Genomic DNA, 24,868 nt, shown 5'->3' with positions numbered 1-24,868 from the left:
TTTCAATAGAACATCTTGAGTTGTTCTATTATTACATTGAAAGATACTGATCTAATTAGTACTATTGTTTAATTTAAAACTTATTTTTCAACAAAATGCTGTCCCACCTTTTGATGTCACTACCGAAACACACACATTTAAAGACTGTAGAATGAATGTGCCTTAAACCACAACCCTACAAATATCACCAGGTGATGGGATTGCACCCCTCTCCAGCATGGCCACATGATGAGTAGACAGTCTACAAACATTTTAGAGAAAATTAGTGAGCAAGTTGGTAAATCTTCATATATTTTTAAGTTGTGTGACTACCGAACATCTAGTATATCACGAAATATGTAAACGTACGGTTCTGGGATGTACATCTGCCCAAATGAAAGATAGCCAGCTATATGTCAAAATATTCCAAACCGAAACGGTCACAACCGAAACAATTGACACCATAGAGATATATAGAAGTCTCATCTTTGTATCTGTGCCATCATAGCGTCTGTGACAGCACGCACAGCACCATTGAGGCTATCTCCATTTAAAAGTTGCATGCGCCGTGCTCTACCAACTGAGGAAGAGAGGACCACCATGTGGGTAGTGGACAAGTGTACACTTCAGGAAAAAGTATAGAGCATTGAGATGCATAGCCAGCATGGGGGCTCCAACCCTCCAAGAGCCCTACACTGACATCTATTTGGCCAAAACATAGACACCTTTAATGTGCTATACTGTACTGTATCCTACTGTACTGTACTGTACTCAAATGTATCCTACTTGAGTTTCTTACAATTTAAGAAAGGGCTCATGAACTCTTGATCTAGTGGTCTTGGTCAAGACCACTCAAAACCACATAAATTCAGAGTTATATCCATCTAGTGTCCTCCATTTATCTCTATGACACTTGACACCGAAACCGTTATTTTGCCAAAATAAAGATAGGTAAAGTGATCATTTAAACATCTAAAAACATCATTCATTAAATGCATAAGTAATTCAGTCATTCAACAAGTTTCGGATTCATACAATCAACATTGAACATTTTACAGCGAACAATAGAGATTATATTTCTCTAAATAAAATGTAAAGGTTTTGAAAATCAGGTTAAAAATCAAGTTTTTGAATTTTGTTAATTTGGTATGCAAATAAATAAATAAAAATGCATCTGTAATACGTTAATCAAAATGATCACTACTGTGCATGGTTCTTTCTTTATTGCAACTTTTTCACTATGTTTCGGTAGTGACATATTTAGTCGGGTGGTAAGGAATTCAGGTCAAATATTCAATACAAACAAAGTGTGTGAGTAGCATATACAGTATGTCTACATGAAATATGTTGGAAGACATGTTTGCTGAAAGTTTGGGAAAAATAGGATACAAATGTGATTTTTTTTTTTTTACCCTCGATTTGCACCTCTTCTGTAGAATGACCCATATCAGCTATAACATGGGGCTTTTCACTCCACTGGGCTATTTGATGTGAAGAGCAGTTTGGATTTTGCACTGCACTGAAAAAGAGACATGTGGGGAAAGGCACTACCATAGTTAAAGCGGCAATCAGCAGTAGAAACAATAACAAAGATTGTCCCCGTCCCTGTTTCGGTAAAAGCTGAGGGATGGGGCTGGAGAAATGTAACCACTCTCAAATTTTTTGACAGAGCTATGGATGCAAGGACTGACCGTCCATGATATTAAAATGATCGTTTTAACCATGTTTTTAGGCTATACTGTGGTTGTTTACATTTACTTTGTTTACAAACATTAGAGTAAAAGAAGTTTATATTTTGGGTTCTGATGGGGTACGACATTTGAACTAAGCTCATGAGGCATATATAAGTTATATTCTTCAAGAATCAATGGGTACATACTGTTAATTTATAAGTCCAAAAATGGATGTAGCAACTGCTGATTGCCCCTTTAATTATTAAAAACAGAAGTAAGGGAAAGTCCAGCATAGATAAGAGATAGGGGGAAATATTATGGTCCGTTTGCCAGTGTACACCTTTGTCTTGGAATATCTTTCTTGTGTTGCGTAACAGTGGACTACTAGTAAATTCACTTTGTATTATTCCAAACACTTTCAAGTGCTGTGGACCAACGGCACTTCTTCACTCCTCAGTCAATTACATTTTGGTACGTATCCAAGCATTAATACGTCATGATATGCAGGCATGTTCTTAAAACCCTTGTTGCGTTTTAGAAACAATGAAATGCAGACCGTGAAACTGGAAGATAAGATACAAGAACAGAATGAGATTAGAGGCAAACATGGACTACTGCATGCAGGTGATAAGAAGATGGGGTCCTTGTCTCTTGTGCCAGGCACATCCATTCATTGTGTAGTCTGTCAATGGGCTGTTAGTGCAGGAGTAGTCCCACGTCTCCCTCCGTCAACCAAAGTCTATCCGTGGCCGATATTCTAGTACCATTGGGTAGGCCTGAAAGAGAGAGATGACATTGGTCACCCTTGGACAGAATCCACTACAATAGAGACAATAATGAGAGAATTAGGTATGTAGATGTTATAACATTGTAAGAATACCATATATACACAGTAGGCTTGCAGGGGGACTTGCTACCTAGAACACAAAAACAACACAATCTGATGTGCTGCTTCATCTCTACGGATTGTAACTTCGTAGCCAGGATATGTTGCAGGGGGAGGAAAGGTACGAGAGCAGAGCAGAGGGAATGTGATGAGGAGAGAAGAGTCTGATGCCAAAGCAGGTGACAGTGAAAGACACACTCCACAGACACATCACATCAAGGTGGTCTATTTTTAGAAAGGCAGGCAGACATACAGCAGCGGTAGGCAGGAGACACTTATGTACAATCCCAAAGGGAAGGGAAATTAGTCGGCCCACACTGACCCAGTTCCTGGTCATTTGGTCCAGGGGAGGAGAGGAATTCATTCTAGGCACAGAGCTATCACCTATTCTGCACAGTGGGACAATCTGCCCCGGATGCCAAATTTGGTCATGTGAGATCAGTAATATTGTCATCTGATTTTTGGGGGGTTCAACGTTGATCTCTACATTACATATGGTTCTTATAAGCTAGAGGGCTTTACTCCTGCCTTCCTTGGATTCTGTTCTTGGAATCAGAACATTCTGCCTAAGGACTGAGGAGTGAAGACGAGGGTATTTTAAGCTTGCCAGAACCTGTCTTTAACGCAAGCCTAAATTAGCAAAGTATCATTCAAAACAGGGAAATCAATTGAACAATTAAAACTGTACAGTTTACGTGGCCTTAGGGGTGTTGTATGTTGTAACTAAACCAGGGCCAAACCAGGGCCAAACCAGGGCCAAACCAGGGCCTAGTGCTGAGCAGTTAACCGAAATGTTGGTAATTTTATTTAACAGATTGTCCCACTTTAACGGTTCAATTATTTGAATTCCATTTTGTTCTATTTTCTACTGTGAGCTCAATGCACAGTTTCTCTAGAGAGAAATCAGATCAAGCCCGAACTGTGCGATGTAGTAGGCAGTTGTAGTTTCCAACAGGCCAATATTCTACATAGTTTAGAGCAGAAAACTTGGTAATTAACTACAATGACCATAATCCATTGCGTGCCTACTTGTCCGGTCTGTGTGTGGCAGACAGAGAGGGAGATCTAAGTGATTGATAGTTAGTATTCAGCAGTCATAAGAGTATGCCTTTACTTTGAAGAACTACTAAAATATTGATTTTGTCAGACAGCATAGGCAGCAGCTCAATAGAGATGATGAATTGGAATGAAATAATGTCATCAAATAAAACAAATGTAATATAAACAACATCAATATTTTTATTAAAGTAAATGTGAATTAATTATGGTTAATAATCACTACCATCATGGGACTTTTATTAATTGTTTTATTCTGTGTTGTGCAGGCCGTCATTGTAAATAAGAATTTGTTCTTAACTGACTTGCCTAGTTAAATAAAGGTTAAATAAAATGTTAAATAAAAAAAATTTGCATTCTACCCACATAATGCATAGTGCATTTCTTGTTGAAAGAAATGATCGAAACCGAAAACCGTGATTATTTTTGGAATAATCGAACTTAAAACGAACCGACCTCAAAAAGCACTACTCGCTCAGCACTATTAAAAGACACTATTGAGCCAGTGGTGATAAACTGGCAGTGGAAGGGGAGAGTGTCAGGCGATGAGCCCAGGAACAGGCACCCTGTTGGGGCAGCTGTCAGGGGCCTTCACTGCTTTCCTCACCTATCTCCCTGGACCAATACAGCGATTCATGACCTGACCCCGTGCTGCCGGAGCCCAGACCAGCCCATCTAAAAGTGACAATCATCAGCAATGGAATGAGCAGCCAAGGCGCCCGGCTAGCAAAAATGCTTATGAGGTCAAGCTGAAGTGTGTTAGTTAACCTAGCACACTTTGCAGAGGACTTGGGGCGCTTGGTTAAGTTTACGCATGGTTGACTGAAGTTCAGGTCAAGACGTAGCGACCACAACATAGGCCTATCTTTTGTGAGGTGACCAAGAGGAAAGTGGGTTCATTTTGGATTCATTGAGGAAGAGAAGCAGCCATATCTCAACTGTGTTTTGCCATGACCTATCAATACCAAACTAGCTTTGCAAATGTCTCCAATAGTGTATAGTACCATTACTACACACTGTGAACCAACAACTTAATTCACCATACTACTTCACAGCTTGTATTCTTTCTCGGACAACGTATCCAGACATGCTTTGATGCGAACCTATAGTACCAGACTCATCTTACAGCTGTCCTGTAATAAGCTCTAGTAACCGTGTCACTGCTACTTCCTGTTTGCTGTACCAGTTGACACAGTAGAGTGACGGTGGGATTTCAGACGGCTAACCGGCTAACCGGCTAACCGGCTTAAAGCCAAGCAAGCAGTGACTGTCATGGAGACTATTAAGACTGCAGCACCGTCATTCAGCGCCCCCAGCTTATCCCCTGGCGAGAAAGGTACGGGGCTTAGCATCTTTCTAAATGAGGGGAACGGGGGGGCATTGACGTCATTGGGGGCTTACTTACGGTTTCACCGCGAAGTCTCCATCGCGTCATGTAGATGAACTCCATGGTGTGGTCTTTTCCCATGATCTCCCCGTTGCATAGGACGTCTAGCTGTGAGGGAGGGGACACAGAGGCTGGTGACTAAGAGGTAGACTACTATGGGACGACAGTCAGAGTACAGGCTGCTAGAGAAGAAGACTAAAGTTCGACATATCTCCCTTTCTCATACCGGTCAGACAAAAGGACAAGGACTCACATATCTCTTAATGGAGAGAATGTGGCAGACATTGTACATAGAGAAAGCTGGGAAACATTTTATCATAGCTTTTATTAATAATCCATTAGAAATGTGTATGAATGCTTTTAAATGCCTAGAAATGTTTATACATGCTGGAAGGGAAATCTATCAATGGTACATTCACTACTTCTAAATAGTTAGTGAATGTGTTCCTGTGTGTATTGCATCTCTAATATCTTAGTGCTCTGGAGTCCCACACTCTTAGAAAAAAAGGTTCCAAAAGGGTTATTCCACTGTCCCCAAAGGAGAACCATTTTTGGTTCCAGGTAGAACTCTTTTGGGTTCCATGTAGAACCCTCTGCGGAAAGGGTTCTACATGGAACTCAAAAGAGTTCTACCTGAAACCAAAAATGTTCTACCTGGAACCAAAAAGGGTTATTCAAAGAAGAAGAACCCTTTTAGGTTTTAGATAGCATTTTTTTTCTAAGAGTGCAGCGAGAGTAAGTACAGCCTCGGTGCAGCAGGGGGCCTGCTAACAAGGCCAGCCCTTTCCCCCACAACACTAAACACACAGGAGAGACTGCTAACAAGGCCAGCCCTTTCCCCCACAACACTAAACACACAGGAGAGACTGCTAACAAGGCCAGCCCTTTCCCCCACAACACTAAACACACAGGAGAGACTGCTAACAAGGCCAGCCCTTTTCCCCCACAACACTAAACACACAGGAGAGACTGCTAACAAGGCCAGCCCTTTCCCCCACAACACTAAACACACAGGAGAGACTGCTAACAAGGCCAGCCCTTTCCCCCACAACACTAAACACACAGGAGAGACTGCTAACAAGGCCAGCCCTTTCCCCCACAACACTAAACACACAGGAGAGACTGCTAACAAGGCCAGCCCTTTCCCCCACAACACTAAACACACAGGAGAGACTGCTAACAAGGCCCGCCCTTTTCCCCACAACAATAAACACACAGGTGAGACTGCTAACAAGGCCAGCCCTTTCCCCCACAACACTAAACACACAGGAGAGACTGCTAACAAGGCCAGCCCTTTCCCCCACAACACTAAACACACAGGAGAGACTGCTAACAAGGCCAGCCCTTTCCCCCACAACACTAAACACACAGGAGAGACTGCAGGGACAGCTGCTGTATGTGAGGTCCACACAATGCTGACATAAAGGGACAAATATTCAATAGTATATATGGGCTTAATATCTGTCATACAGTAGATACATACGAAAGGGTATAGAGCACGTACAAAAGCTTAGTTGGTTACCTCATAAGAACTTGGAAGCTTTAACTTCAAGCTGAGAAACTTCTTGATTGTTCCGACTGTCACTCGAGTCGAGCAGCGTATAAATTTCTTCATTAAGCCCTAGAGTGGAGGTTCAGAAGATGATTTTAATGATTCAGGCACATCTCCAATTTATTCAGAATTATGTGAATCAATACGTTTCAAAGAGCCATTTTCTGGTTTAAAAAATATATTTTTCATGAATGCATAATTAAGTTCAATTAGTGCATTTAATACTAATAGCAACCTTTTGGCACAGAGAAACTGATTCTAAATTTTACCTTAATATGAAACCATTATGATCCTCCTCTCCTCTCCTCTCCTCTCTCCTCTCTCCACATATTCACTGTTCTGCCTTCCAATTATTGACAGAAACACATACAGTGCATTCGGAAAGTATTCAGACCCCTTGACTTTTCCCACATTTTGTTACATTACAGCCTTATTCTATAATGGATTAAATGTTTTTTTTCTCTCGTCAATCTACACACAATACCCCATAATGACAAAGCAAAAAATAAACTTAAATATCACATTCACATAAGTATTCAGACCCTTTACTCAGTACTTTGTTGAAGCACTTTTGGCAGCGAATACAGCCTCGAGTCTTCTTGGGTATGACGCTACAAGCTTGGCACAACTGTATTTGGGAGTTTCTCCCATTCTTCTCTGCAGATCCTCTCAAGCTCTGTCAGGTTGGATGGGGAGCGTCGCTGCACAGCTATTAGATCAGGTTCAAGTCCGGGCTCTGGCTGGGCCAGTCAAGGACATTCAGAGACTTGTCCCGAAGCCACTCCTGCATTGTCTTGACTGTGTGCTTAGGGTTGTTGTCCTGTTGGAAGGTGAACCTTTGCCCTAGTCTGAGGTCCTGAGTGCTCTGGAGCAGGTTTTCATCAAGGATCTCTCTGTACTTTGCTCTGTTCATCTTTCCCTAGATCCTGACTAGTCTCCCAGTCCCTGCCGCTGAAAAACATCCCCACACCATGATGCTGCCACCACCATGCTTCACTGTAGGGATGGTGCCAGGTTTCCTCCAGACGTGATGCTTGGCATTCAGGCCAAAGAGTTCAATCTTGCTTTCATCAGACCAGATAATTTTGTTTCTCATGGTCTGAGAGTCTTTAGCTGCCTTTTGGCAAACTCCAAGCGGGCTGGCATGTGCCTTTTACTGAGGAGTGGCTTCCGTCTGGCCACTCTTCCATAAAGGCCTGATTGGTGGAGTGCTGCAGAGATGGTTGTCCTTCTGGAAGGTTCTCCCATCTCCAAAGAGGAACTCTGGAGCTCTGTCAGAGTGACCATCGGGTTCTTGGTCACCTCCCTGACCAAGGCCCTTCCTCCCCAGATTGCTCAGTTTGGCTGGAAGAGTCTTGGTGGTTCCAAACTTCTTCCATTTAAGAATGATGGAGGCCACTGTGTTCTTGTGGACCTTCAATGCTGCAGACATTTTTTGGTACCCTTGCAAGATCTCTGCCTCGACACAATCCTGTCTCGGAGCTCTACGGTCAATTCCTTCGATCTCATGGCTAGGTTTTTGATCAACTGTGGGACCTTTATATAGACAGGTGTGTGCCTTTTCCAAATCATGTCAAATCAATTGAATTCACCACAGGTGGACTCCAATCAAGTTGTAGAAACATCTGAAGGATGATCAATGGAAACAGGATGCACCTGAGCTCAATTTCGAGTCTCATAGCAAAAGGTCTGAATATGTATGTAAATAAGGTATTTCTGTTTTTATTTGTAATACACTTGCAAAAAAATCTAGAAACCTGTTTTGGCTTTGTCATTATGGGGTATTGTGTGTAGATTGATGAGGAAATGTATGAAATCCATTTTAGAATAAGGGTGTAATGTAACAAAATGTGGAAAAAGTCAATGCACTGAATGTTATAATGAGGGACACTATATTAACGAAAACAATTAGTGGTGGGCTGGATTAACACTTGCTGTTAGATGAGTGTCTGGCTGACTGACCAGCTTTCAATGACAGCCCAAGAAATAAAGGAAAACCACACATGAAAAAATCACGTGAAAGAAACATGTGGTTTTCAGACACGTGAATGTGTGTGAACAAATCAGAATGATTATTTTTCTTTTTCACAAGTCAGACACGTGGTTTTCGGACACGTGTGAAATGTCACATGTACACCTCTTTACATGTGGTTTCCCTTGTGGAAATTTTTTTCCCCCATGTTTCCGCATGTATTTTTACACCATTTCCAGCTACATCTGGTCTCCCATACAGGGACCGACCCTACTTATCTTCAGAAGCAAACCAGCAGTGGGATGCAGGGTGCTATGTTGCTGGAATACATGTGCTAAAACTTGCAACTGGAAAAAAGGTAGCGAAAGCAAAGGCCAGCGTAACATGACCAAAGATAGGGAAGATTTCAGGACAAAGGGAGGCGTTTTATTTAATCACATTATCATTAAAAAAGATATACAGTGAGGGAAAAAAGTATTTGATGCCCTGCTGATTTTGTACGTTTGCCCACTGACAAAGACATGATCAGTCTATAATTTTAATGGTAGGTTTATATGAATAGTGAGAGACAGAATAACAACAAAAAAATCCAGAAAAACGCATGTCAAAAATGTAATAAATTGATTTGCATTTTAATGAGGGAAATAAGTATTTGACCCCTCTGCAAAACATTACTTAGTACTTGGTGGAAAAACCCTTGTTGGCAATCAGAGGTCAGACGTTTCTTGTAGTTGGCCACCAGGTTTGCACACATCTCAGGAGGGATTTTGTCCCACTCCTCTTTGCAGATCTTCTCCAAGTCATTAAGGTTTCGAGGCTGACGTTAGGCAACTCGAACCTTCCGCTCCCTCCACAGATTTTCTATGGGATTAAGGTCTGGAGACTTGCTAGGCCACTCCAGGACCTTAATGTGCTTCTTCTTGAGCCACTCCTTTGTTGCCTTGGCCGTGTGTTTTGGGTCATTGTCATGCTGGAATACCCATCCACGACCCATTTTCAATGCCCTGGCTGAGGGAAGGAGGTTCTCACCCAAGACATGACGGTACATGGCCCCGACCATCGTCCCTTTGATGCGGTGATGTTGTCCTGTCCCCTTAGCAGAAAAACACCCCCAAAGCATAACGTTTCCACCTCCATGTTTGATGGTGGGGATGGTGTTCTTGGGGTCATAGGCAGCATTCCTCCTCCTCTAAACACGGCGAGTTGAGTTGATGCCAAAGAGCTCGATTTTGGTCTCATCTGACCACAACACTTTCACCCAGTTCTCCTCTGAATCATTCAGATGTTCATTGGCAAACTTCAGACGGCCCTGTATATGTGCTTTCTTGAGCAGGAGGACCTTGCGGGCGCTGCAGGATTTCAGTCCTTCACGGCGTAGTGTGTTACCAATTGTTTTCTTGGTGACTATGGTCCCAGCTGCCTTGAGATCATTGACAAGATCCTCCCATGTAGTTCTGGGCTGATTCCTCACTGTGCTCATGATCATTGCAACTCCACGAGGTGAGATATTGCATGGAGCCCCAGGCTGAGGGAGATTGAGAGTTATTTTGTGTTTCTTCCATTTGCGAATAATCGCTCCAACTGTTGTCACCTTCTCACCAAGCTGCTTGGCGATGGTCTTGTAGCCCATTCCAGCCTTGTGTAGGTCTACAATCTTGTCCTTGACATCCTTGGAGAGCTCTTTGGTCTTGGCCATGGTGGAGAGTTTGGAATCTGATTGATTGATTGCTTCTGTGGACAGGTGTATTTTATACAGGTAACAAACTGAGATTAGGAGCACTCCCTTTAAAAGTGTGCTCCTAATCTCAGCTCGTTACCTGTATAAAAGACAACTGGGAGCCAGAAATCTTTCTGATTGAGAGGGGGTCAAATACTTATTTCCCTCATTAAAATGCAAATCAATTTATAACATTTTTGACATGTGTTTTTCTGGATTTTTTTGTTGTTATTCTGTCTCTCACTGTTCAAATAAACCTACCATTAAAATTATAGACTGATCATTTCTTTGCCAGTCGGCAAACATACAAAATCAGCAGGGGATCAAATAATTTTTTCCCTCACTGTATATATAGAAAAATGATTTGGGCATTCATTTACAATTGTTTTCATTTTTTTTCGCATTTCAAAATGATTTCCTTGCAATATTTTGTTTTGCTATCAATACTTTTGGGTTTATATTTTGCTTTCAATCTCATTATTTTTGTTTGCTATACTAATACTTTTTTAACTTGATATTATTGGCACAAAAGTAAGTCACTCACTAGAGGATTGCACCATATAATAACACTATTACACTATTACTCCCTGCCACAGTTTTAGTGAAAAGCTGAGGGATGGGGCTGGAGAAATGAAACCACTCAAATCCATAGACTATGCTATGGATGTAAGGACTGACCATCCATGATATCAAAATGATAGTTTTAACCATGTTTTTAGGCTATACTGTGGTTGTTTACATTTACTTTGTTTACAAACATTAGAGCAAAACAAGTGTATATTTTGGGTTCTGATGGGGTACGACAGTTGAACTAAGCTCATGAGGCATTTATGCTTTGTATATTTAAGAATCAAATGGGTTCATATCATTACTTTAGAAGTCCAAAAATGTATGTAGCGACTAAGGATTGCCCCTTTAACAGGCAGTTACCTTCATACAGCAGAACTATGTCGCCATTTGAACGTGATCCATTAACCTGCCCCCCCAAAAATGTATTCTGTCCACTGTTCCGTGAATGTCTCACAAAATCGTTCCCTTGTCCCGCATTTGGGCTGTTTAGATGTGGTCACCTGTTACAGATTTAGGGTTTTCCATTTATATTTCGAGGTAGCGCGTTAGCAGCTCGTTAGTAAGTACATGTTACAACAGTGCTGGCTTGCCCATCTTGTTAGTCGGAAGGTGTTTCACCTCTGCTAGCCCAGGTAGTATTTAAGAGTGGCTGGCCCAGTGCTCCAGAGGTTCTTGAGAGAGTGGGAATGAGAGATGTTGGAAGTGCTTGACCGCGGATTAGCTCTTCCTCTTTGAGTGTGATAAAAACAAATACTTTTATCTTGTGTTCTCCCCTTAGGTTTGCTCCACTTGCTTTTATCTCCATATTCTAAGTTGGTGTGGGTTTTTATTTTGGTTTGCCTTTTCTGGGGCAAATTTAGTGGGCATTCTTTTAGGACCCAGACTCTTGTTGATAGTCAACTTTCAGTGGACAACCTCCATGAGTGTCTTTGAGAACCCCTACTAAAACCCACCTGTTTCTGTTTTTGTTTTGGTTGATTGTCTTTGTTAGTTCCCTTTGTTGTGAGCGACATTTTGAGTTTGTCTTCTGGGAACGTATCCGGTGGAAACACCATCTTTTCACATGAGGAGAATAACATTATTTCAACCCCACATGTGAATCTACACTTCCATATGTGAAAGTGAGTTTTTCACCGGCAAAGGTGGTGTTAACATGTCAACTCTAAATTGAATACAATAAATATGGTTTCACGTGGGAAATTTAAGCTCAATGTGAAACTGCAAATTTGACATGTGCTTTTTGTTGTTGTAAGGGCACAGCATCATTGTCTGTCTATATTCTGTTCAACTCACATTCTGAGATGTTATACAGAGGGACATAATGGAGAAAGCTTGATAATACTGTACCTAACCCAATCAGCCTAAAAAAAGTGGGAGGAATAATGTTAGGGAGACAGGGAAGAGAGAGAGCTCTCCACCATGACTTACCTTAACAATGTTCTCTCCCACCAGGCTTTTGTTGAGTAGACAGTCCAGACAGATGGCTATCTGAGGGTCACTCCTGTGGTAGTCTCCATCGCCACCATCATCATCATCGTCGTCATCCAGCCTGGATCTCTTCGATCGGGGGCCATCTTCTATGACAAATAAATTGATAAGTATGTTATGTGTGAGCAAGAGCACACACTGTGTGGATACAAGTTGCGTTTGTTTTCCTTGAATTCATATAAAACTGTGAAAAGACACACTTCACAATAGGACAGTTTTGATTGATACCGATGTCTTTCGCTTTTCACCTAGAAATGCAATATCATAAAAGACCTTTGGGAGAAATTGTCGATCATCACATTGCCATGGGGATGGCATTTGAGTCTGGCAGACCGAATCCATCCATCTTTTTAGTCATTCTGTTGTTTCCATCTCATTTGTACCTCATAAACAGGGGGATCTCGTCAGTGCCTTGTAGGGTGTGCTGTTAAAATATTCTCTCTCTCTCTCTCTCTCTCTCTCTCTCTCTCTCTCTCTCTCTCTCTCTCTCTCTCTCTCTCTCTCTCTCTCTCTCTCTCTCTCTCTCTCTCTCTCTCTCTCTCTCTCTCTCTCTCTCTCTCTCTCTCTCTCTCTCTCTCTCTCTCTCACTCTCCTCTCACTCTCACTCTCACTCTCACTCTCACTCTCACTCTCACTCACACTCACACACCTACAGTCACTGCAACAATGGAACCTGAGTCACATCTCCTCACTGACCTCTCCCACATAGAGCCTCCTTACCTATCACCTCAATAACCAATCACAGCCCACCTCTGCCCACCCAAGCCTCCCCGAGTGGGTTGATTCTGGTCCCTCCTGAGAAGGGTCTTGGTCTTCACAGACACACTAACACAGATTTTACCTTCTCCATTCTCCTTTAACTTCCGACTCCTCCAGAACTCGATCTCCTGCTGTTGTTCCTCTAGTCAATAAACAAAAAGAGAAGATATGAATAAACAGGGCAGGGGTTATATAATTCAGGACAAATAGAAAACAGCTTGGCCTACTATCAAAGGCAAGATTTATATCTGATGTTGGTGGATACTAAAATCACTCACTTTCTCTTAGCCCAGGCACGAGTTTGAAAATGATTTCCTCTAAAGTGTTGTCCAACCTGGCGATAGAATGAGACGTAAAGGAAGAATAAAAGTAAGTACACAAACACACACACACACACACACTTATTCCCAGACATTGCATCTGTGGGCTGGGCACTGGGTGAGGTCTTCAGCTGTAACCTTGGCTCCAGAATGGCGTCCAGCTGTTGCTTGGATCTCACCACAGCCAAGCTCAAGTTCCCCCCATCCTCCCCCAGCCCAGCCCACACCAGCCTTAACATCTCACTAGTCGGGTGGACAACTGAAGGGTGCAAACTCAGATCTGCCAAAATCCAGCTAGGGCCAGTTCAGTAGTGCAAAGGCCAGCATGTTTTTACATTACTGATGGTAATCTATTCAGTAGTATTCATTATGTTCCTGTGATTCTCAATAGGGAAAATATGAATGCAGATGAGATTCTGTCAGATGTAAAATGAGGTGTATTACCTTAACATCTCTAGAGGGTTGGTTTCATGGACTTGGATGCCGCATTTGGGGCAGTCATTGCTGTCTTCAAAGTGTTGGACGACGCAACTTTTACAAACTGTTAACAGAATAAAGGAGACAGAGAGAAAAATGGTTTATTTTCTCCAAATACAGACCTAAAGTAAATATGGATTTTTATCACACCATTGGTCCTCTGTAGCTCAATTGGTAGAGCATGGCGCTTGTAACGCCAGGGTAGTGGGTTCGATTACCGGGACCACCCATATGTAAAAATGTATGCACACATGACTGTAAGTCGCTTTGGATAAAAGCGTCTGCTAAATGGCATATTATTATTATTATATTATTATTCAGGTGGCAAATAAATGCCAAGATGACTGCAGTTTCTCTTTTCGTATCCCTTTCTCTCAGATAATCTTCACAATAAAAGGATTTTGAGTTGAAAACCAAAAGGAAAAGCATTCTAATTTCTAATTTCTCAAGTTTGAACTTGATAAACATCAAAGTATCTGTTGAGCCTTGAAGCATGACTAAAAGCTCAGTCCTGCAGCTGAAATTGAAACTGTGGATTGGTACGGAGATAAGGAAATATTGGGTATAACCTGGCCAGTTCTAAGTGCATCTATCACACTGTAGCCAGACAGAACACACAGACACACAGCAACAGCAGTCAATCCCACACACACACGCGCACACACACACATATACCATTGCATACAGTATAATATATAGCTTTATCTTTCTTTGAAGAACACCAATCTGATTCCATTCAATATTGAGCTGAGGATTAGGCCTATATCCTATGATGTGACGTCACCAAACTGTCAGAAAAAATCACATCAACAATATCTGTCACAAGGAGCAGAAATATAGGTCACAGTCTGCCCTCTAGCAATTTCCATGTAAACAGTATATGCTTATGCACTATGCACTGGCCTATAACCTAGATCAACGTACAGTATTATACAGAGCCATGATTGCATGGAACTCCATTCCATGTCAAAAAACAGATAAAAGCAGGGCCTCCCAAGTGGGCCGGGTGCCTGCACGCTGACTACGGTCACCAGCTGTATGGCGTTTCCTCCGACACATTGGTGCGACTGGCTTCCGGGTTAAGCGAGCGTTGGCGGGGTCGTGTTTCGGAGGACGCGTGTCTCTCGACATTTGCCTCTCCCGAGTCCGTACGGGAGCTGCAGCGATGGGACAAGACTGTAACTACCAATTGCATATCACGAAATTGGGGAGAAAAAGAGTGTAAAAAAACACAAAAATAAATAAATGAAAAGGTAAACCAACACCTCACAGCACAATGCCTCTCCCCCATGTGATATACTAGTTGTGTGTATATACTGACATGTATGTGTAACTGATAACGGCACAGACACACACACTACATGTTAATGTTATTAAATGTATGTATATTGTCTTGAAAAAAAGTATTTTATCTGTAATGTCTTTTTCGTTATGTGACGGACCCTCATCATCACGTTCTTTCAATAGCCAGCACCGCCTACTTAGCATGAGACATAAGAGACAGACCGCTCACAGTAGAGTGGCAGAAACATTATCTTCAGACATTTACTTTACATATGCCATTAATATATTTGATTATACACTATCAGTCAAGAGTTTTAGAACACCTACTCATTCCAGGGTTTTTCTTTATTTGTACTATTTTCTACATTGTAGAATAATAGTGAAGACATCAAAACTATTAAATAACACATATGGAATCATGTAGTAACAAAAAAAGTGTTAAACAAATCAAAATATATGTTATATTTGAGATTCTTCAAATAGCCACCCTTCGCCTTGATGACAGCTTTGCACACTCTTGGCGTTCTCTCAACCAGCTTCACCTGGAATGCATTTCCAACAATCTTGAAGGAGTTCCCACATATGCTGAGCCCTTTTTGGCTGCTTTTCCTGCACTCTGCGCTCCGACTCATCCCAAACCATCTCAATTTGGTTGAGGTCGGGGGATTGTGGAGGTCAGGTCATCTGATGCTGTCACGCCCTGACATAGATCTCTAGTTGGTTTGGTCAGGGTGTGAATATCTATGTGTAGATCTATGTTATCTATTTCTATGTTGGCCGAGTGGGGTTCCCAATCAGAGGCAGCTGTCGATCGTTGTCTCTGATTGGGGATCATACTTAGGTAGCCATTTTGCCTACCTATGTTGTGGGATCTTGTTTCTGTTTGGCTTGTTGGATGGTTAGCCTTTTGAACTTCACGTTCTGTTGGATTTTGTTATTTTGTCGGTGTTTATATAATAAACGACTATGTACGCATACCACGCTGCACCTTGGTCAAATCCTTTACACAACGAACGTGACAGATGCAGCACTCCATCACTCTCCTTCTTGGTAAAATAGCCCTTACACAGCCTAGAGGTGTGTTGGGACATTGTACTGTTGAAAAACAAATGATAGTCCCACTAAGCCCAAACCAGATGGGATGGCGTATCACTGCAGAATGCTGTGGTAGCCATGCTGGTTAAGTGTGCCTTGAATTCTAAGTAAATCACAGACAGTGTCACCAGCAAAGCACCGCCACACCATAACACCTCCTCCTCCATGCTATACAGTGAGAAATACACATGCAGAGATCATCCGTTCACCCACACCGCATCTCACAAAGACACGGCGGTTGGAACCAAAAATCTCCAATTTGGACTCCAGACCAAAGGACACATTTCCACCGGTCTAATGTCCATTGCTCGTGTTTCTTGGCCCAAGCAGGTCTCTTCTTATTATTGGTGTCCTTTAGCAGTGGTTTCTTTGCAGCAATTCGACCATGAAGGCCTGATTCACACAGTCTCCTCTGAACAGTTGATGTTGAGATGTGTCTGTTACTTGAACTCTGTGAAGCATTTATTTGGGCTGCAATTTCTGAGGCTGGTAACTCTAATGAACTTATCCTCTGAAGCAGAGGTAACTCTGGGTCTTCCATTCCTGTGGCGGTCCTCATGAGAGCCAGTATCATCATAGCGCTTGATGGTTTTTGCGACTGCACTTGAAGAAACTTTCAAAGTTCTTGAAATGTTCCGTATTGACTGACCTTCCTGTCTTAAAGTAATGATGGACTGTCATTTCTCTTTGCTTATTTGAGCTGTTCTTGCCATAATATGGACTTGGCCTTTTATCAAATAGGGCTATCTTCTGTATATACCCCCCTACCTTATCAAAACACAACTGATTGGCTCAAATGCATTAAGAAATAATTCCACAAATTAACTTTTAAGAAGGCACACCTGTTAATTTAAATGCATTCCAGGTGACTACCTCATGAAGCTGGTTGAGAGAATGTCAGGCAAAGGGTGGCTATTTGAAGAATCTCAAATATAAAATACATTTTGTTTTGTTTAACACTTTTTTGGTTACTACATGATTCCATATGTGTTCTTTCATAGTTTTGATGTCTTCTACAATGTAGAAAATAGTACAAATAAAGATAAACCCTCGAATGAGTAGGTGTTCTAAAACGTTTGACCAGTAGTGTACAGTGGGGAGAACAAGTATTTGATACACTGCCGATTTTGCAGGTTTTCCTACTTACAAAGCATGTAGAGGTCTGTAATTTTATCATAGGTACACTTCAACTGTGAGAGACGGAATCTAAAACAAAAATCCAGAAAATCACATTGTATGATTTTTAAGTAATTAATTTGCATTTTATTGCATGACATAAGTATTTGATCACCTACCAACCAGTAAGAATTCCAGCTCTCACAGACCTGTTAGTTTTTCTTTAAGAAGCCCTCCTGTTCTCCACTCATTACCTGTATTAACTGCACCTGTTTGAACTCGTTACCTATATAAAAGACACCTGTCCACACACTCAATCAAACAGACTCCAACCTCTCCACAATGGCCAAGACCAGAGAGCTGTGTAAGGACATCAGGGATAAAATTGTAGACCTGCACAAGGCTGGGATGGGCTACAGGACAATAGGCAAGCAGCTTGGTGAGAAGGCAACAACTGTTGGCGCAATTATTAGAAAATTGAAAAAGTTCAAGATGACGGTCAATCACCCTCGGTCTGGGGCTCCATGCAAGATCTCACCTCGTGGGGCATCAATGATCATGAGGAAGGTGAGGGATCAGCCCAGAACTACACGGCAGGACCTGGTCAATGACCTGAAGAGAGCTGGGACCACAGTCTCAAAGAAAACCATTAGTAACACACTACGCTGTCATGGATTAAAATCCTGCAGCGCACGCAAGGTCCCCCTGCTCAAGCCAGCGCATGTCCAGGCCCGTCTGAAGTTTGCCAATGGCCATCTGGATGATCCAGAGGAGGAATGGGAGAAGGTCATGTGGTCTGATGAGACAAAAATTGAGCTTTTTGGTCTAAACTCCACTCGCCGTGTTTGGAGGAAGAAGAAGGATGAGTACAACCCCAAGAACACCATCCCAACCATGAAGCATGGAGGTGGAAACATCATTCTTTGGGGATGCTTTTCTTTAAAGGGGACAGGACGACTGCACCGTATTGAGGGGAGGATGGATGGGGCCATATATCGCGAGATCTTGGCCAACAACCTCCTTCCCTCAGTTAGAGCATTGAAGATGGGTCGTGGCTGGGTCTTCCAGCATGACAATGACCCAAAACACAAAGCCAGGGCAACTAAGGAGTGGCTCCGTAAGAAGCATCTCAAGGTCCTGGAGTGGCCTAGCCAGTCTCCAGACCTGAACCCAATAGAAAATCTTTGGAGGGAGCTGAAAGTCCGTATTGCACAGCGACAGCCCCGAAAGCTGAAGGATCTGGAGAAGGTCTGTATGGAGGAGTGGGCCAAAATCCCTGCTGCAGTGTGTGCAAACCTGGTCAAGACCTACAGGAAACGTATGATCTCTGTAATTGCAAACAAAGGTTTCTGTACCAAATATTAAGTTCTGCTTTTCTGATGTATCAAATACTTATGTCATGCAATAAAATGCAAATTAATTACTTAAAAATCATACAATGTGATTTTCTGGATTTTTGTTTTAGATTCCGTCTCTCACAGTTGAAGTGTACCTATGATAAAAATGACAGTCCTCTACATGCTTTGTAAGTAGGAAAACCTGCAAAATCGGCAGTGTATCAAATACTTGTTCTCCCCACTGTATATTCTATGATTTTTATTGATTATGTATTTATTTCCTTTTGTTTCCATTGAAGTCAATTTAGGGACGGGTGTTGAAAATTAGCGTGAGCTAGAAACACTATAGTGCAATGCATCGGACGATTGTTTGTTAAATGTGTCAAAGTGGTTGTACTTGTCCCAAATAAAATAAAATAATATACAGCTGTTTAATCGCATTCTGACTACTGTACTACAGTATAGGTTACAACAAAATAGTGTAGACTAATGTCAAAGATATGTTTTGCTGGGGATCTCCTAAATATACTGACATACACTGGGAAAGCAATCATAAAACAGACAAACCATACTGTACTAGGCAGCTGCTGATATTTTTCATTATGGCTAGGGGTCAATCCGACTTCTATGACAGTAAAGAAGCGACTTTGCCCTCAAACAAACTAACAAATTGGACCCAAGCAGCTCATCCTGTGTGGAGGATATTTGTTGTCATGGTGACTGAACCCACTGATCACTTGAGATGTGTCATTCCTGGAAGTGAGCTTTTGAATCTGCCGTTCTCCTCCAATAAAACGTTCAGTTCAGATGGAGAGGGCAGAAATGGAGATGGATACCATGTAATATGATATGTTAATCATGCAGGATATGACACCGAGGAGATGGACAGAGCGCTCTCTTGAAATTCATAGCTCTGTAACTGTGCAAGGCCATGGTATAAAACAACAAATAACAACTGATTCTGTGAGCTCAAAATCCCAGCCACCTTTTAGTGGTGCCATAAATGCCACTTGACATTTTTTTAAATGTCCATCCTACACCAAAGATAACTAGAATTTCTAGTAGGGGATGCTAGGTATAATGCATGTCTAATAGAATATACAAATATGTCTGGATATACTGTAACCTATGCAATAGTGAAATTGTGTTTTTCTGGTATAGCCTACATTACATGATGTCATGCTGAATGAGGCACCTGAGAGAAAGAGAGAGAGAGAGAGAGAGAGAGAGAGAGAGAGAGAGAGAGAGAGAGAGAGAGAGAGAGAGAGGAGGGGGGGTGGTCTTACAGGTGTGCAGGCACTCTGTCACCGTGGTGGGCTTGATCAGGTACCCTTTACACACGTAGCATGTGATAAAGTGGTTGAAATCCTTGACCAGGTGCTTTCTCGGCGAGGTCATCTTGGACCAGAGCAGGAGTGGTGATGGGAGTGTTGTGTAAGGGGGGAAAGGAATGATGGGACGATGGGGGCTGGAAGTCAGAGTTCACAGGACTTTCTGCAATGCTCCACACTGCTGGGTTTTCCCCTTCAGTCGCTTCATCTTAATTCAGGTTTCCCCTCCAGGGAGGTATCAAGTGTGCTGCATTTTCATCTCTGTGGTTCTGTGGGTGTCTGTGAATTATAGTACAAAACAGTGTCATTCGGGTATATCCCATGCAACAGGTATGACATGGTTATGACATAAATATATCAACTTGATATTTAAAAAGGTGTTAAATAAATTAAATAAATTAAAATGCTAATTGCAAAGTTGCATTATTTCATGAAATAGAATAAACAAACATTTACCAAGACACTGCATCTTCTACATATTTGACCAAAACAAATGTCATGGATACAGGTGCATACGTGGGTTTCACCTTTATGCCCTGCCCCCTCAATGTTTTCTTAGAATCGAAAGCAACTTTAGTTCCTTCCAAAGGTTGTTATGACGTAAGTGTGTAACCCCTTAACTGTCAGAGTAATAGAATGGAAATAGTATTTTGAAATCCAACGTTTGGAGACTACTTTGGTTAGCATGTTCAAGCGGAATTACACAATGTATCGAGAACTATATGTACCCATTGCATTTGCAAGATATTTTCGCTGCAGGATCATTACGCTTAATTGCATGATCCCAACGTTGGTTACAATAACAGTTTAGAGTTCAGGCATTGTAGGCTATGACTAGAATATTCTGAGAGGAAATGTCATATTATATAATTGTCACAGATTTGATTGGGGAAAAAACGTCAATACGCAGCAAGGAAATACATCGAGGATGGTCCCCTTTACAGTGACAGAATTGTGTCTTATGTCCCTCTCATCATCACCGGGAAATCATACGCGTCATTCTTTGCGTCACCCACGGTATTGCGCGAACAACATTATGGATGGTGAGTTTGACATAGTAGGCTACATACCCTGAAAAACTGACTTAAGATTTAAGTTGCTGCCATTGAAGTCCTGTAGCCTATCTGTGGGGACCGTACACAGCTACGTCGATCATTAAGATAGGAAATAAACTAGCGCCACCGCACACACTTGACTATGACCAAAACGCACATGTCCAGAACTTGATAGCCCATACGACACATTATCGCATTCCCAACCCACCCCAAACTTTACTATCACAGCAGCTACGGGAAAAGGAAACGAACAAGCATCGCTTGCTCGGCTTCTGAGTAGCGAGTAGTAGACGCATCTCTTACCTTCCAGTTCAAGGCTCCATGTTCGAGATGGTGTTGTCTTATCCGACAATTATACAACCTATACGCTGTATGGTGTGCGCCCCGACGTTACATTAAAGTAGCGCTGAATACGGAACTGGTTTCAGAATATAGGCTAGATGATATGAGAGAGCGGCGGAGGAGGATCCAGCGCGTGTTTACGTATTGCTGCTTTATTTTCGTTCCACGACAGATACACTCTGATTGGACACAAACTAGGGCGCAGCCTTCAATTAACAACTACTGTAGTCCAGTAAAATGTAGTCTATAATATGATAAACGCAACCCACTGGGCACACAACGTCAATTCAACATAGAAACGTGGGTAATATTTGGTTGAGAAGTTGATCAATGAGATTTCAACCTTTATTCACGACTGTTGAATTCCCAATGTGTTATCACTATGCTTTCAAGAGTCTAAAAGTACAACCAAATTCCAAACAATGTCTGATTTTTGGTTTAGTATAAATGTGTTATCACTGCGCTTTCAACCTTTTAAAAGATAAGAAAGTCCAAATCGGAATTCAATGTCAGATATTTTGTATTTATACACGAATGTAATGTGTTATCACTGTATTGGAGTTGAGATTACATTAAAATTACATAGTGCAAGTGATCAATGCTGTTCAAGATTCTGCACAGATTATTATACTGTAGCAATATTGTGAAGATCTCCACAGACCTGCGATCTTCAACATGCAAGCATTCTATGATGACATAAGAAGACATTTATAGTTACGGTAACCTCAAAATGGGGCCATGGATGTGTTACTCATTTTAAGGTTGAATAAATAATGTTATATTAGTTTGTTAGATAGCCTTAACTTTAGGCTATTTAATGTATTACAAAAGTAATATTGAATTGTGTTTGGTTGTCAACGCAACCAAATATCAACATTTAAAGGAGAAGTATCTTTTGTGCCACTGACTATGTCTGGCTTTAATTCCAGTTTGTCTACAAATTAATCATTGATATGTTGGATTCACGTCTCCATCGCAACCAAAACTCTTAAGTTATTTAAAGTCCATTTAAAGTTTGATATTATTTAGTCATATTCTTTAACTTAGATGTTTGGTTGAGATGAAGAACGTGAATCCAACATAGAAATGATTGATTTGTAGACTAACTGGAATTAAAGCCAGACTAAGTCAGTGGCACAAAATATACATCTCCTTAAATGTTGATATCTGGTTGCGTTGACAACCAACACAATTCAACATCCAGTTTGTCTACAAATGAACAATTGATGTTGGATTCACGTCTCCACCTCAACCAAAAATCTAAGTTAAAGATGCACTATGCAGAAATAGCTCCGCCATTTCCTCGTTGCAAAAATTCTATGTGAATGTGAATTTGGTCGGGTTTCCCAAAAAGTTACATATTGTGACATTAATAGAACTAAATCAAATGTTAAATAAAGTTGGATTTGATTTAGTCCTATTCCTTAACTTTGATCTTTGGTTGAGATGGAGACGTGAATTCAACATATTAATTATTTACATTTTTGTCATTTAGCAGACGCTCTTATCCAGAGCGACTTACCGTTAGTGAGTGCATACATTTTCATACTACCCCCCCCCGTGGGAATCGAACCCACAACCCTGGCGTTGCAAACGCCATGCTCTACCAACTGAGCTACACGGGGGACTATTATTATAATAACTATTAACTTGAAGATTACATTTGAATTCAACCAAAGCTTAAAACCATAGGCCTATATGTTTTGTATATGTTTTGTTCAACCCTGGGTTGAATTGAAACAATAGCTGTTGATGACTTCACAAAATTATGCTATATAGGCCTAAATAGTATCATTGATGATATATGACTTATAAGTATGGTTACATTTCATGTGCTCTGTTAAACCCTTTGGAATGACTTCGATAGCAACAGTGAATTTATTTAGTTATTAAGAGATGCCTCAATAATCATTCTCACGATAGCAAATTGGTAGTAGTCAGTGACAAATATCAAAGCTGAGCTTGGTTAAAACCCTGAATGGGAGACCAAATGGAGAGCTGTAGATAGATCAACTCTCCAGTATGAGGTGCTGTCCAGCCTATTGTATTTTCTTCTGATAGTGGATATAACATTGAAGATCTGACGTTGTTTCAAAAGTACAAATTCAACATATTTTATACAAGGTTTGTCTATGTTCAAACTGTAACTAGTGCCTGCAACCTGGTTCAGGTTATCAGTCAACCTACCAGGGTAGTTACAAACAGCACATGAAATCATCAACATGTATTGATCACATCTTTACTAATGCTGCAGAAAGTTGCTTTAAAGCAGTATCCAAATCCATCAGATGTAGTGATCACAAAATAGTAGCCATATCTAGGAAAACCAAAGTTCCAAAGGCTGGGCCTAATATAGTGTATAAGAGGTCATACAATAAGTTTTGTAGTGATTCCTATGTTGTTGATGTAAAGAATATTTGTTGGTCTGTAGTGTATAATGAGGAGCAACCAGATGCTGCACTTGACACATTTATGAAATTGCTGATTCCAGTTACTAATAAGCATGCACCTATTAAGAAAATTACTGTAAAAACTGTTAAATCCCTGTGGATTGATGAGGAATTGAAAAATGGTATGGTTGATAGGGATGAGGCAAAAGGAATGGCAAATAAGTCTGGCTCCACAACCAATTGGCATACATACTGCATATTGAGAAATCATGTGACTAAATTGAATAAAAAGAAGAAGAAACTATACAATGAAACAAAGATAAATTACATAAAGAATGATTATAAAAAAGCTTTGGAGCACCTTAAATTACATTTTGGGCAAAAAGGCAAACAGCTCCATCATTCATTGAATCAGATGGCTCATTCATCACAAAACCCACTGATATTGCCAATTACTTTAATAATGTTTTCATTGGCAAGATTAGCAAATTTAGGCATGACATGCCAGCAACAAACGCTGACACTACACATCCAAGTATAACTGATCAAATTATGAAAGACAAGTATTGTAATTTTGAATTCTGTAAAGTGAGTGTGGAAGAAGATAAAATAATATTGTTGTCTATCAACATTGACAAGCCACCGGGGCCTGACAACTTGGATGGAAAACTACTGAGGATAATAGCGGACGATATTGCCACCCCTATTTGCCATATCTTCAATCTAAGCCTACTAGAAAGTCTGTGCCCTCAGGCCTGGAGGGAAGCAAAAGTAATTCCGCTACCCAAGAATACTAAAGCTCCTTTTACTGGCTCAAATAGCCGACTAATCAGCCTGTTACCAACCCTTAGTAAACGTTTTGAAAAAATGGTGTTTGACCAGTTACAATGCTATTTTACTGTAAACAAATTGACAACAGACTTTCAGCACGCTTATAGGGAAGGACATTCAACAAGAACGGCACTTACACAAATGACTGATGATTGGCTGAGAGAAATTGATGATCAAAAGATTGTGGGAGCTGTTTTGTTAGACTTCAGTGCGGCTTTTTACATTATCGATCATATTCTGCTGATGGAAAA

At 41.1% G+C, this 24,868-nt stretch overlaps 1 protein-coding gene across 3 annotated transcripts; it reads right to left on the bottom strand.

The window, feature by feature from the left end:
• Window positions 1-2,039: 2,039 nt before the first annotated feature.
• Window positions 2,040-21,535, bottom strand: LOC121534051 (polycomb group RING finger protein 5-B-like). Of its 3 annotated transcripts, none has more exons than XM_041840603.1 (9): window positions 21,358-21,531; window positions 19,955-20,278; window positions 13,804-13,900; window positions 13,318-13,373; window positions 13,122-13,181; window positions 12,221-12,366; window positions 6,504-6,602; window positions 5,000-5,089; window positions 2,040-2,428 (listed from the first exon to the last, which is right to left on the bottom strand). In XM_041840603.1, the coding sequence occupies exons 2-9, from the start codon at window positions 20,064-20,066 to the stop codon at window positions 2,381-2,383; spliced, it is 708 nt and encodes a 235-aa protein (XP_041696537.1). In that variant the 5' UTR covers window positions 20,067-20,278; window positions 21,358-21,531; the 3' UTR covers window positions 2,040-2,380. The 3 variants fall into 3 exon arrangements, with proteins under 3 accessions (XP_041696537.1, XP_041696457.1, XP_041696625.1); XM_041840523.1 differs by having other exon boundaries at window positions 12,221-12,369; window positions 21,358-21,530; XM_041840691.1 differs by lacking the exons at window positions 2,040-2,428; window positions 5,000-5,089; window positions 6,504-6,602 and adding an exon at window positions 11,011-11,847 and having other exon boundaries at window positions 12,221-12,369; window positions 21,358-21,535.
• Window positions 21,536-24,868: the final 3,333 nt, after the last annotated feature.

This window comes from Coregonus clupeaformis, chromosome 1, assembly GCF_020615455.1.
Source record: "Coregonus clupeaformis isolate EN_2021a chromosome 1, ASM2061545v1, whole genome shotgun sequence".
Taxonomy (NCBI): Eukaryota; Metazoa; Chordata; class Actinopteri; order Salmoniformes; family Salmonidae; genus Coregonus; species Coregonus clupeaformis.
This window is presented reverse-complemented; position numbering and strand designations above follow the sequence as displayed.